Here is a 14,271-nt window from a genome sequence, read left to right as displayed (position 1 = left end):
ATGACAATTATTAGAGACAAGAATCATTATAATTTAAAATGCATTTAGAACTCAAATAAATATAAAAAAATTAAAATATACTAAAAATGAAAAAAAAAATCATTTAAATTTCATTAAAATCTTTCAAAGCATTTTTTTTTTAGACTGGACAAATTTTTAAAATTTTAATCTCTAGAATATACTATGCTCATTTTAGTTCAAGTGAAGGTCTCCTAACTAAATATCTTCGGCAGAAGACTTGGATATCATCCACATCGTTCCCTGCATGGCCCAAAGTTTTCATAAGCATTTGCACGGAAGACGTCACATCGTAGGGCCCTGCCCAGATATTTCTAACTACCGTGTGGTTGAATTCGCGGTGAAGCTGGCACATTCGGATTCACCCTCCATTTCTATAAAAAAAGAAACTTTCGGCGGCCAGCTTCCCATAATTGTCACCAAGAGAAGCAGGGAGAGAGGGGGAGTGTGGGGGAGATGGGAATCGAAGGAAGAAGAGGAGGAGGGACCTGCAAAGGTGAAAACTTTTGGAAGAAGCGCTTGAAGTGTTCAATGGAAGACGAGATTGAGATGTGTTGGGAAGTGGGAGAAGAGAAAGAGGAGATTGAGGCTTTAAGGCTTTACTACTATGAGCCGGAAATCTGTCCGTCGGCTTCTTTTGTCGTCGCCGACGCGTTGGAGCCAGATTTCCCTGTTATATATGTCAATCCCATCTTCGTGAAGGCCACTGGATACCGCGCAGATGAGATTCTCGGCCGGAATTGGTAATTGTTTTCAATTTATTTGGTTCTTTTGTTTCAAGGATCTCATCTTAGGTCTAATTTTGGTAATATTATGGTGCTTTTCGTGTTTTTCTATTGGATGGATTGGTTTTCTCCTTGTAGTTTGTTTTATCTTGATGCTCACAAGGGCTTTGTTTTATATCTAAAAATTGAACCTTCAAGTTTCTTATTTGAATTTTTTTTTTCTGACTGTTCTCATTTTCTCAATTATGCTAAATTTTCTTTTGGCTCTTTGATATGTAATTTATTTGCTATTCTCACATGGACATGTTTACGTTGGTTTATTCATTTTTATTTGAATTTCAAGCTTTGTGTTGTTTTTATTCTGATTTAGTTCAGTTCGGCCATTAATGAAGTTGGTAATTCTATTCTGCCTTGGAAATTCAACTAGTTTTGCATAGAAGCAGACGGAGTAGTCATTTTAGAATAGATAATGCCCATTGCAATGGGAGCTGTTTCCATTTTATCTAACAGCCGAGATCCATCTCTATTTTTAGTTTCTGACTTCTTCTGCTTGGGTTTTAAATATTTAGTTTATCTATAGTGATAAACCTCAGAAATTTGAAAACTAATGATTCAGTATTTTATCGTTCAACTTTTCATCTTCATTTCAAGTATTTGCAGTGCCAATCACTGTCAACATCTTTGATGCCTTGCCCAAGTTAATAACTTTATTTAATTTACTTTAAAATTGTGTGCTTTCATCCCTCATTTTTTGTAGAAACAGTGCTGCCCCGACTCGTCTGGAATCTGATTTGCTTGCCCTTCTGGATCTCAACATTCTATTAGCTCTAAATTTTTGTAAAAATTGAATCTAAGCTTATATGCCCAAAATATTGCAGCATATTTTAATTTCCCCCTTTAATTAAAGGAAATTCTTGTTATGTTGTTGATGCATTTTTTAGCAACCCGATAAATGTTAATTATTACAACTATAATAGATAACAAATCATTTACAGCAGAATATTCTCTCTGACAGAATTCAGAACAGCATAAGAGACTTTTTATCACCATAAGAAACTCTAGCCTCTACCTCATCTATATAAGGCCTGTATATGTAATTCACTGTATGAAGATTTCGTAGTAAAGAGATATTCTGGTGTACTACTTGCTCCATAGAACATCTTTACTGAATTCTCCATTCCAGACTTCTTCCTCTATTCCGATTCTACATGGTTTCAGAGATACCTGCCCCAGGGTAAATCCAATCTGCTGAAATTAGTAAAATCATCTATTCTAAAATACACATTATTTTCTACTCTAAAAGGATCATGAAACACTCAGCAACATCAACCACCAACATCTCTGACTGACATATCAAATTGCAAGTCAATCTATCCCTTCTTCACAAGCTCTTGATGTCCAGCATCAAAAACATTGTTCAAAATAAATTTTCAATCGAAAATCACCCAATGTGGATCCCAAGTCTTCAAATTATTTTGGTGCAAACAGCTTTGAAGGTTGTTTAGAAGGTTCAACAATCTGTCTAGCTCAACAGATCACTTCAGAAGATAGGATTCGTACTCTAAATCTAGCATTTCGGCAGTGGATTCTTATAGAGCAGAATCTATCGGCTGCATTATACTCCACCATATCACCCGCTTTACTCCCTTGTCTACTTGAACTTGATTCTTGCACTGTTGTATGGAAAACAAAGAGAAGAAAACTTAAATCGTCCAATCAGTCTAGAATTCATCAACTGAGAACGAACTTCACAACATTACAATGAAAGAGCTCACCATGACCCATTATCTTTCCAACATCAAAGCCAAAATGAATACACTTGCACCAGCTGATTCCCCTCTTGACACTGCAGAAATTATACTTTATACTCTAAATAGGATGCAATGGAGAAAAAGGATTCATGTAGCCGACCCCACGTAGTGGGATTAAGGCTTTGTTGTTGCTGTTACTCTTAATGGATTGCAATCCAGTTTTCAGGCATTCAAAATAGCAATTCACACTTATCTTTGACGAATTTAGTCTCGACCATTACTCATTACCATACAGTGAAGAAATCAATTTAATTCAGGAAGCAACAAAAGTATAATACATCAACTCACTAGATCCACAACAAACTCTAGTGGCAATGAAAGACAGAGGATGCAGTAGAAACGTGTAGCAGAGGATGTCCTCCATTCAGCTCACACAGATCTAAGTGTAGCTTTTCTATCTCGGCAAAGTCAAGCTCAAATTAGTCCGTAGGATGTCAGATTTGAAGAAATAAGGGGCCACGCAGCAGTAAACTGCTAGCATAGATTAGATCTAAAATAGATCAATCATACATCCAATCCCAAAGCACTAATTACTACTCACTCCTCCAGCTCAGATAGTAGGTACTTTGATTCTAGTGCAACTTATCTTCTAACAACAAAAATAGCAAACATCAGTCAAAATACACCCTACTAAAATGATCAAGTTTTATTTTGGCAATGTGCCATCACTTCGAATCACCAATTTAGGATATGGCCACATCCCTACAACCTTCAGTATGCTACATCTTCATAGCCTTTTACTTATTCCTCATCTAACTGACAATCTCTTATCTGTACAACCTATTGCCAACAATTGTTGTTCAAGACATTCAATCCTCATGGCTTCCAAATCACTAAAAATAAAACCAGTAAGATAATGCTTGAGAGATCTTGTTGGTACGAAATCTATCCTCTTAAAACTTCTTCACAGAATCAATCATCCACATCTTCAACAGCACTCAATAAAATTTCTGCCTTCAACACCCTCTTTGGCATCGCAGATTGGGACATCCAGCTTTAACTACACTCTCCTTACTAGTAAACAATATTCATAAAATATGCATCAATACAAAGTCGTTCTAATGTACATAGAGTAATATCACAAAGATGCTTAAAATTCCCTTCTCTTCTTCCTCAAATTGTTGTATGCGACCTTAGAACACATCCATTCTGATTTTTGGGGTCCTTCCTCAAATTCTTTTTTTAAACAAGGATTACATTATTACATCTCTTTTGCAGATGCATGGCTTTATCCATTATAACATAAATATGAATCACTAGCGAAATTTCTATAATTCCAACAAATGGTTGAAGGCCAGTTCAATACCAAAATAAAAATATTAGACATGGATGGTGAAGGTGAATTTGTGAACAACCAACTATAAAACTACTCATCCAATCATGGAATCTCTCATCACCGCAGCCGTCCCTATATGCTTGAATAGAATGAGATGATTGAATGGAACATAAGCATCTACTTGAAACAACTTAGGCGCTCATGTTTGAAGCCAATACTCTCTCGTACCTTTTGGTGGACACTCTTCTAACAACCACCTATTTTATTCATCACATATACCCAACACCTATAGATAATCATCCCACCAGCAATTATATCAAAAACCTCGAACTACTCCATTCTTAAAACATTTTGCCGTTTTTTTTTTCTCTTCATTATTCCCTCCCAATTTAACTCATCAACTACCCAAAAGCCCACATGATGTGTGATTCATCGGCCACTCCCCACTCCCCACTCCCCATCTCACAAAGACTACAAATGTCTAGACTTCAACATTGGCAACATAATCTTTTCACGCCATATTACCATTCATGAAACCGCGTTTCCATTTTATACAACTCCATCATCCAACTCATTAGCTACACCTCCTCGATATGCTCCACCACTAACATTAGTTCCTACCTCCACATCCACCATAATTACCTCAGTACATCACAATATCCTCCTTTCTATCTCCTTCTGCTACAAAACATGTCACTCCAACTACTTCACAACATTCAACCACCTCATTAAACACTTCATCACCACTAATAACAGTCCCTCCACCTCATTCACATCATCTTAGGGTAACTCAGCCAAAAATTGGATCTCTAAAAGCCAGGACTATCTTTAATTTCAATAATACTACCCTGCCACCCTTTGATCTCACTTGGTACTCATGTGCTGCAAAATGCCCTAAATAACAAGTTACTTAAACACTTGTTTTATCTCATCTTTCTCAAAATGTCTCAGGCAACAAGTGGACATACAATACCAAATTTTATTCAGATGGCTCTATAGCTAGATACAAAACGTGTATAGTTGCCCAATATTCAGTCCAGATTATTATGAAACATTCAGTCCAATTGCAAAAATTTCTATATATCTAATGCATTCCTTCAAAGTACACTATCAGAGACAGTAAATATGGCACAATCACCCGACTTCAAAGATCCACAACAACTTGAGTATGTTTTTCAATTAAAGAAAACCATATATGGTCTTAAGCAAGCCCCACACTAATTACTACAGCTTGGGTATCATGACAGTACCGCAGACCTTTCACTCTTCATTTTTCACTAGAAGGACAACCAAATATATCTAATTATCCATGTAGATGACATGCTCCTACAAGCAACAATCTCTACAAGAATTAAGTGAATTTGCATCGGCCAAGTATAATGCAAATCGAATGATATTTAGGATTTATTGTCAGAATTGCATCAGATTTACCTTCAATTTATTCTGCAGATAAATCGGGAGTCGGTAATGTTAATTTCAGCCATTTGGCATTTAAATATTTCAATGCAAAGATTTTGTGTTAGTTCTTACGTCGTAATAGCGTCATATTTGTTTAGGCTACACTTGCATCGAGCTTTGCGTCTGAAAATATTGGACAAAAAAAAAACGTCGAATTACCATCAAATTTGCTGCGGATAATATCGAAGAAACAATATTTTCAATTTAGCATTGAATTATTCAATGCAAAAAGGATGTATATCCGATGCAAACCTATACCACAGAAAAAAAATTCAAAAGATTAATTACATTTTCACAACCTGCAACAACATTTAATTCACATCAAATTAACATCATATCCAGCTATATCAAAAATCAAAGCTCTAAAAAATATTATTAATGAAAAATAAAATACGGTCACAAATTATTCCAAATAAGAATAGTCAAGTTAACTATAAAATTCATAACAAATGTTCAAAATAATACTTACAATTAAAAAAATTTTGAAAGTAAACTACATATCATCTTCGTCCTCATCCTTCTCTACGGATGTTTTTGGCCGCTTACCCCGGCGATCTACTAAAGTATCCGCCATGTGCGCGATAAAGTCCTCGACCCTATGTTGGCCTTCTAGCATCTGCTCACGGAACTGGCTAATCTCTTTGTTTATTGCAGCCACCTGCTTGGCAAGAGCTTTCTGTTTTGGCTGTGAGGAGCTCAGGGAACTCAGTACGAGACCACAGAAGAGATCGGCCATGAAGGCTATGCCCTTCGCACCTGGGCTATAAACTATCTCCTTAATCTCCTGGCATTTGTGTCTAATGCTCGTACTCGGACTGCACAGTGGTAGACTGATTACCACCACTGCTGGTAGAAATCTGGGCTTGAGTGGCCTAGTGCCTCCCCTAGAGCTGCTCGAACTCGTCCCGCATAATTAAAACTAGTGTTCAATTGACACTTTCAAAACTTAGAGTTAAAACAAACATTTTATTTAGAGTTTTCAACTTACAGCAATCCAACGGGAATGCTCTCAGACCCACTGCACAGTCCTTGGTCAACGATGAGTTCGGACATGTAGATCTGCAACGGAGGGAGCGGGGCTCAACTTCTTGGCTTGTGTAACATACAAAATTGGTTAGTGCCATAAAATTACCTCAAAAATTGACATTTTAAATATTTAAAAGAATTTAACCAGCCTCCTGTAGTGCTACGTTGGGGGACTGATCCACCAATATGAAGCACAGCACCCGTGACCCCCGTCGCTCAATTTGTCTGGTTTGTCTGCTTCTTCCTCTCATAATTAGAAGAGGCTCAGGTCACGGTCAATCGACCTTAGAGTCTTTCACCAATTCATGCAGACCGCTCGCCCCTCTGACGGGCTGTAGTGAACATGTTTCTTAGGCGATGCCTGCCCCGAATCTCGAAGATTCGGTGGATTTGATGGTGGTGCTCGTGGAGCTAGGCAAAGGACCTATGCAATGTGAAAAATAAACCATCTGTTGGTATGAAAAAATAAATTAAATTAATAACTCTAATTAAAATTACATGAGCGTACCCCAAATCCACAAGTTCCGAGTGTCTACAGGGGTCTACTTCCATGAGAGATAGGGTTGATCATACCTGCTATTGATAATCTCTGTGATGTAGGCGACGGACATCTTGTGGGGAATGAATATTCTTAATAAACAAATTATTTACAAATAATATATAACATGAAGAATAAAAATAATATAATGTTAAAAATAAATTATAAATCCCCCCTGTAGCAGTAAATGTACTCTCGGGGGGTGGGGGGGTAGGGGTCGATGGGTTAGGCTAAGGGGGTATTGGTGTAGGTGGGGCTGGAAGTTGTGGGGCAGTAGGTGTGCCATCAGCAACAACAATCAAAGCAAAAGGTTGAGTAGGAGCGATCAGGCGTCACAGGCGAATGGACAGCAGTGGGTGTGGGATCAAGTTTCACAGGAGAGATGACAGCAACGAGTGCCACAAGAGGGGCATGGTAGCGAGTGCGAGACTAAGTGTCACAGAAGGTGTGCCGACAACAGGTGGGGGAGTAGTAGTGAAAGCAATAGCAGAAGTAGACCTCTTCTTACTATGTTAGGTGGTCTCCAGTGTCCCCAGAACACAAGCTCTATGAGGTGGCTGACCACCTGCACCATCTGTGGCTATCTACAAAAGAAAATATCATTAATAAGATTAGTACTAGTAGTAAAAATAATCATAAGTAAAAAGAAACGGTGCAATAAAGTTAAGACACAAGTAGCAATTATGTCTAAAAACTGAAAAAATGAGAGTAAAAAATTGTCTCAATACAGCAAAATTAAATGATAAAGAGTAGCAGTAGTAACCATTAATCCAAAATACATACCTTTTGTTATTAAGTTTCTTCAGAGGAACTTGTCGTCGAAATGAATCTTAATTTTTTTCTTCACTCTCATCATCATCCTTATCCATACCATGAGGAATCTCTTAAAAAATTCCTGTGGTATCCTCTAGCGCAAACATCTGATCGTTTGTGCTACTGAGTATGAAAATGAGGCATACCTTCCTCGTGGTGGATTGGTTCGATAATAATATGCAACTCAAAAGTTTTTCTTGGTTTATTCTTTATAACCGCAGCTCAATCAACTTTATCCCTTAATCTACAAGGGTATTGAAGTTAATAAACTTGTGTAGCTTGGCATATCGGAATAAATGAAACAAACTTCGCATATCGTCTGTTCGATTTGACTTCAATGATATCATAAAGAGGGAGTGTTTGGGTTCCTCGATTCAGAACAGGATCGAGCCTCTGATATTTGAACAAGTATACAATTTAGCTGGCATTACCTGGATATTACAATTGAATGAATTAGTCAAGTACACTGTAGTAGCTAATGTAGTATGTGTGTTTCATCGAACAACGACACCACATTTATATGTTTTCTTCCCTTCAGACTAGGCACTCTTATAGAATCTATAATCATTCACGTCAAATATTTGTGATGTAGTAACACTACGATTAGGCTCTTAGTCAATATCTACTAATCTTTGATCCGTGATTCCGTTGGTTATTTTGTGAACCTATAATAAATTAAGAGGTACTACTAATGTAACTTTAAATGTGAAATTATATTTATGCACATGTGATTTGAAGAGTTGCTTCTACGTACGTATAATTTGAATCATATTTGAAATTCTGCTTCGACCTTCCTGCTTATCAAAAACTCATCTTCTATGTCCAAACTGTCAATAAATAATTTGCTCACGATATTGTTATTTGTATTTTTGTATTAGTTATTATATAACTAACATTCTCAATAATAAATGACAACATTAAGTTTAGGGACCGTGAATCTTATTGTATAAATGGTTGGACTTCATCATAGTTCATCAGGACGTACAATGCAGCTGACTGAATCACTTTATCACTTAAATACCGTGTACCCTGCCTCCTTGATGACTCACATGATATTTGATATACGGATAATTCTGGTTATAAAGGCATGTCACTTGCAATATGACCTCTTTGATAGCCTTGCTCAAAGTAATATGAGCAGAATATTGTCATCTTCTTCATTCGATAAGCGTCACAGATCGTTCCCTCGGGATGTACTTTATTCTTTATAGTTTTTTTTTTATTAATTTAAAAATCTGCAACAAAGATATTTTACATTGAATATGATGGTAGTTTAATTTGAAATAAAATACAGTTTGCAATTTTATACATCGGTAAGACATACCTCTCGAAGGAATAAATCAATTTTTATTACACTGTACCCCCAAGTATAGCCACTTAACATATATGTATAGACAGATGCTTCATAGAGTCGAAGAAATCATGAAGAAATATCCGCTCAAGCTTGCGCAATAATTGGGGAATACTCGCAGCAGAATATCTCAACAAATCAACATTCAATATCCATGCACACAACTCTCTGAAGAATATACTAAATTCGATCAAGGGATCAATAACCGGCTTCGACAACGCATAAGATGCAATAAGTAATAAACACTGTAGAAATATAAAGTGAGTGGCCTTTTGTTGAGATAAAGTACTAAAAAGTGTTATGAATGTTTGGTGTTAGGTCGAATAAGATGTTGTGGAGATTTTGGTCGATTGTTAAAAGATTTAGGAGAGAATGTTGGCTAAAATATCAAATCTAGTTTAGATTAGGTTAGTTTGGGCTAATTTGAAATCTCTTTTGAGAATGTGGCTTAAAGTTGGGTAAATGGCTAGAAATGATTATTGGTGGTTAGCTTAGAATGTGCATCTATGATTTAGAGTAGATAGGTAATTTTGGATGGGTTTACATTGGTTTTGAGGGTTAAATAACAAAGCTAGGACTTAATATGTTCTTGCTTGGGCGAGAGCTATGAAGAGAGGTTTGGAATGGTAATATGATTTTGGTTGTTGGATATTGATATTAAAAAATGTCTACGATGTAGATTGAGGGGTGCTGAATATTTTAGAATAAATATTATGGAGAGATACTGACTAACTTGAAAGAAAAGCGAAGATAAACACCTAATCTCACCATAGAAAAATCAGCACATGAAGAGACCAAACAGCAAGAGAGAAATTTTTACTAAAATATTTCATTTAATTGTTTTAAGTCATTATGTATCAGACCTATTTATAGAAATTCAAAAAAGGAGAAAATTTTGAAGAAAAGGGTAAGTAGCCACTAATGGAGGAAGGTGCTAACCACTTTCCTAAGTTACTATTTTTTATAACGAACCATATATGTTTCCAAAATTGAAAATTCAAACTTTCTAGAAATTGAAATTGAAATATTAATAATAAAATACAAATTCAAATATTCCTTCTTGACAGGACTCTTATGATGGGACTTGAATGAGTTTTTATTTGGGCACTTTCTTGGGTTCTTCTTTTCGGCTATTATAAGTGAACATTTGGCTTATTTTAGATGATGTACTACATCACCTATGCCCTCAACGTCTTGAGTAGACTAGAATTGATTACTTGCAAAACCATCCAAAATCCTTTTCCAGAAAAACAATCCCTTACTAAGAACCCAACTCTTCTTAATCCTCATCCCAAACTCTACAAACACATTGTTAGCTCTCTCCAATTCCTAACTCTCACCCATCCCAATATTGCCTTTGCCATCAATGAAGTTTATCCATGCACGCATTAACCTCCCAATCTGCATTTCCAACTACTCAAGTGTTCACTTAGATTCATCAGAGGCACATTGCACTATGGTATGCCCATATACTTAGGACCTTTAGATGCCAATACCTACTTAGACTCTGATTGGGCGGACGATCCATATGATCTAAAATCTACCACTTGCTACTATGTTTTTCTTTGCTCGACACTAATCTTATGATCTATTAAGAAGTAAGCACCGGAAGCTAGCTTCTCTAACAAACAAATAAAGGGCAATGCCCATAAATACCATTGAAATCATTTGACTTACTCGACTTCTTCAAGATTTGTCTCTCAATCTTCGCACTCGACATACTCTACTATGATAAAATCTCAAGCTCATGTGCTAGTCAATAATCTAGCACTCAACTATAGACCAAGCACTATCACTTTGTATGTGACCCTATCAAATCCAAGAAACTTCAAGTATAATTTGTGGCTTCGTAACGTCAGATTGTTGACTAATTCACAAAGCTCTTTCAACCAAACACTTTCAGATTTTGTGTGAGTTGTTACTTTCTACATGCATCAACAACTTGGCGAGTGATATTACAACCATAACAGATAACAAATCCGTAAAAGCAGAATATGCTATCAGATAGAATTCACAACACATAACAAACTTTATACCGCCATAAAAAACTCTAGCCTTTATCTCATCCATATAAGGCCTGCATAGGTAATTCACACAATGCTAATTTCATAGTGAAAAAGATATTATGCTATAATGCATACACCATGTGTCATCTTTATTGAATGTTCGATTTCAAACTTCTCTGATTCTACATAATAAATATTAAGGTGTGGAGCTTTAATAGGCACTCACAGCCACCTGCAGTAGTCTCAAGCAGCACCTAAAGTAACAGATGAGGCTGCATTTGGCACAACGTACCCACATCAGGCGGCGTGACAAAGTCGAAACCAGGCTTAGTTACGCTGGTTGGATTGCTCATTCAATTCTTTCTTCCATCGCTCTGATTAATTATGCCTCCACTTGGTATGGTTACACCGTCGAGGCATTTGGTCTTGGTTTTGTTTTTGAAGCTTCAAATCAAGGACCAACGGATGTATCTCTTGCGTGCGGCATTCTCGACAAGGATTTTTGTAAAGCTTAAAAGGGTCGATGAGAGGGCTTTCTTATCTTAGATTGAGAGAAACGGTTTGGAGCAAAGTTTTGTAAGCTTTTGTGTTTGTATAGAGTTTATCTAAGTGTGCATCTTTGTACTTTTCTCCTATTCATAGTAGAATTTCTTGTTGGTGTGGCTCTGCAGTTTTTTCCCGTTCTATGATTTTTCTACAAAAATCAAGATGTATTTTTCTTAGATTATTTTATTGTGTTATAAAGGTTGAGGATATTTTATGAGTAAGACCTGTGAATTCATTTTCTTTTTCTCCCTGTATACGAACCTGATATAAAGTTATTTCAGCCGATTCCTGCAATTCCGGGACCCGTGGGCTCAAAGAAGACACCCTTTAGTTGATCCCATGGTTGTGGCTGAAATACACAAATGCTTGGAGGAAGGGGTTGAATTCCAAGGAGAGCTTGTGAATTTCAGAAAGGATGGTTCTCCTTTGATTAACAGGATGAGGCTGATGCCCGTTTGCGATGATGACGGCATTATAACACACATCATCGGCATTCAACTTTTCTTTAAATCAAACATAGACCTCAACAATGTGACATATCCAGTCTACAAACAAACATCTCAATGCGAATTCAATTCTGACAAGATGGATTTTCCAGCATCTGAACACAGCTGCAGGAGCCAACATTCACTCGACTACTGTGGAATTCTTCAACTATCTGATGAAGTTCTAGCCCACGACATCTTGTCTCGCCTAACGCCCCGCGATATAGCTTCTGTCGGATCAGTTTGCACTAGAATGCATACGCTAACAAAAAATGAGAACTTGAGGAAGATGGTATGCCAGAATGCCTGGGGTAGAGAGGTCACTGGTAAATTAGAGCTGAGCAACAAGAGTTTAGGATGGGGCCGACTTGCGAGGGAGCTGACAACGTTGGAGGCTGTTACCTGGAAGAAATATACAGTTGGGGGAAGGATAAAACCTTCACGATGCAATTTCAGTGTTTGTACGGTGGGAAACCGGCTGGTTCTATTTGGTGGGGAGGGAATAAACATGCAACCAATGGATGACACGTTTGTCCTCAACCTTGAAGCAGCGAATCCTGAATGGTGCAGGGTGGAGGTGGCATCTTCCCCTCCTGGGAGATGGGGGCACACATTGTCATGCTTGAATGGTTCATGGCTTGTGGTTTTTGGAGGATGTGGACGGCATGGGTTGCTAAATGATGTGTTTGTGCTCGACCTTGATGCCAAGCAACCAGCTTGGAAGGAAGTGGCAGGGGAGACTCCTCCCCTCCCGAGATCATGGCACAGCTCCTGCATTCTGGATGGCTCTAAACTTGTAGTTTCTGGTGGCTGCACGGATGCTGGTGTTCTTCTTGGCGACACATTTCTGCTGGATTTCACAAAAGGTAAGCCAGCTTGGAGAGAGATCCCTTCCAAATGGTTGCCACCATCGAGATTAGGCCATAGCCTTTCGGTTTATGGAAGAACTAAAATTCTAATGTTTGGTGGGATGGCGAAGAGTGGATCTCTGAGGTTGAGATCATGTGATTCTTATGTGATTGATTTTGGAGAAGATGACCCTCAATGGAGGCAGTTGGAGACAAACGGTTCACTGGGAGCCACGCCGCCACCGAGGCTCGATCATGTGGCAGTGAGCTTGCCTTGCGGTAGAGTCATCATCTATGGTGGCTCCATTGCAGGATTACACTCGCCTTCGCAGCTCTTTTTGCTGGATCCATTGGAGGAGAAACCAACATGGAGGATGCTGAAGGCGCCAGGGCAGCCACCAAAATTTGCGTGGGGACATAGCACTTGTGTTGTTGGTGGAACAAGGGCTCTTGTGCTTGGAGGTCACACTGGAGAAGAGTGGATATTGAATGAGCTACATGAGCTCTGCCTGGCTTCAGCAGGTCCATGACACGAATTAAAGGATAAAAGTTTCTTTCTACATTTTGTAACTTCACTTTTTTGTATGCATCCACTTCTGTAACATCTTAGTGAAGGACTGCGTGCTGCTTCATAATTCAATGAATGGTTTCTAACATAAATTGATCGTGAAAATGTCTTTTATTTTTTTTTTCTCTCTACTTAAATTTCATATGATAAAGAGATTGAAATGACAGTGTTTGTTTTATGCTTTGGAGATTTGTGTTGAAGTCTCTTATTTCTCACGTAAATAATAAGTCCGTTTCAAATTTTTTTGGCAATATTCCTTGTATATAGATTTATTTTCTCTTAAATTAATTAGTAGAGTTTTTTGTGTAGCTATATAGCAATGTGGATATTTTTGAGATAAATAAGGCCAGGTTCCCTTTTCAAACGTTTTGAGCCGGGGAAAATATTTTGTGCAGATGATGTTATGCAATGATGGAGTGAAAAAATTTACACCTCAAGTTGGAAAGCTAGGCTGAGAGCCCATAATATACCTTGCCTTCTTCTTATAAAGTCCAGAAACACATTGTTGAATAAAACGATGCGAAAATTAAAATTGCACAAGCAAACAATCAAATACAGTATAATTTACATAATTCGATGCAAATTTGCCTATATCTAGTGGGAGGGGTTATTCCACTATCAACAGACGGGAAAAAAAACTATTGAAATTGGCTTATAACTTCACACAAAAAAATTAATCATAATCCCTTCTATAAATAAAAATGAATTAAAGCATACAAATTAAGAATATTGTTAATACAAAAAAGCTCTAGTAATTATATCTTTAATTAGGTCATCTAATATTAATTTTCATAATATAGAA

At 37.4% G+C, this 14,271-nt stretch overlaps 1 protein-coding gene across 1 annotated transcript; it reads left to right on the top strand.

Annotated features, from left to right (window-relative positions):
* Positions 1-351: 351 nt before the first annotated feature.
* On the top strand, positions 352-13,522 carry LOC110037462 (adagio-like protein 3). The gene is made up of 2 exons (XM_020742120.1): positions 352-761; positions 11,850-13,522. The coding sequence occupies exons 1-2, from the start codon at positions 475-477 to the stop codon at positions 13,429-13,431; spliced, it is 1,869 nt and encodes a 622-aa protein (XP_020597779.1). The 5' UTR covers positions 352-474; the 3' UTR covers positions 13,432-13,522.
* Positions 13,523-14,271: the final 749 nt, after the last annotated feature.

Source organism: Phalaenopsis equestris, unplaced genomic scaffold, assembly GCF_001263595.1.
Source record: "Phalaenopsis equestris unplaced genomic scaffold, ASM126359v1 Scaffold219786, whole genome shotgun sequence".
NCBI lineage: Eukaryota > Viridiplantae > Streptophyta > Magnoliopsida > Asparagales > Orchidaceae > Phalaenopsis > Phalaenopsis equestris.
This window is presented reverse-complemented; position numbering and strand designations above follow the sequence as displayed.

Bases quoted from the DNA above. Each gene is read 5' to 3' on its own strand.
- LOC110037462 (XM_020742120.1), top strand. From the start codon at position 475: ATGGGAATCGAAGGAAGAAGAGGAGGAGGGACCTGCAAAGGTGAAAAC. The intron at 762-11,849 runs GTAATTGTTTTC...AAGTTATTTCAG, and splicing joins GAGATTCTCGGCCGGAATTG to CCGATTCCTGCAATTCCGGG.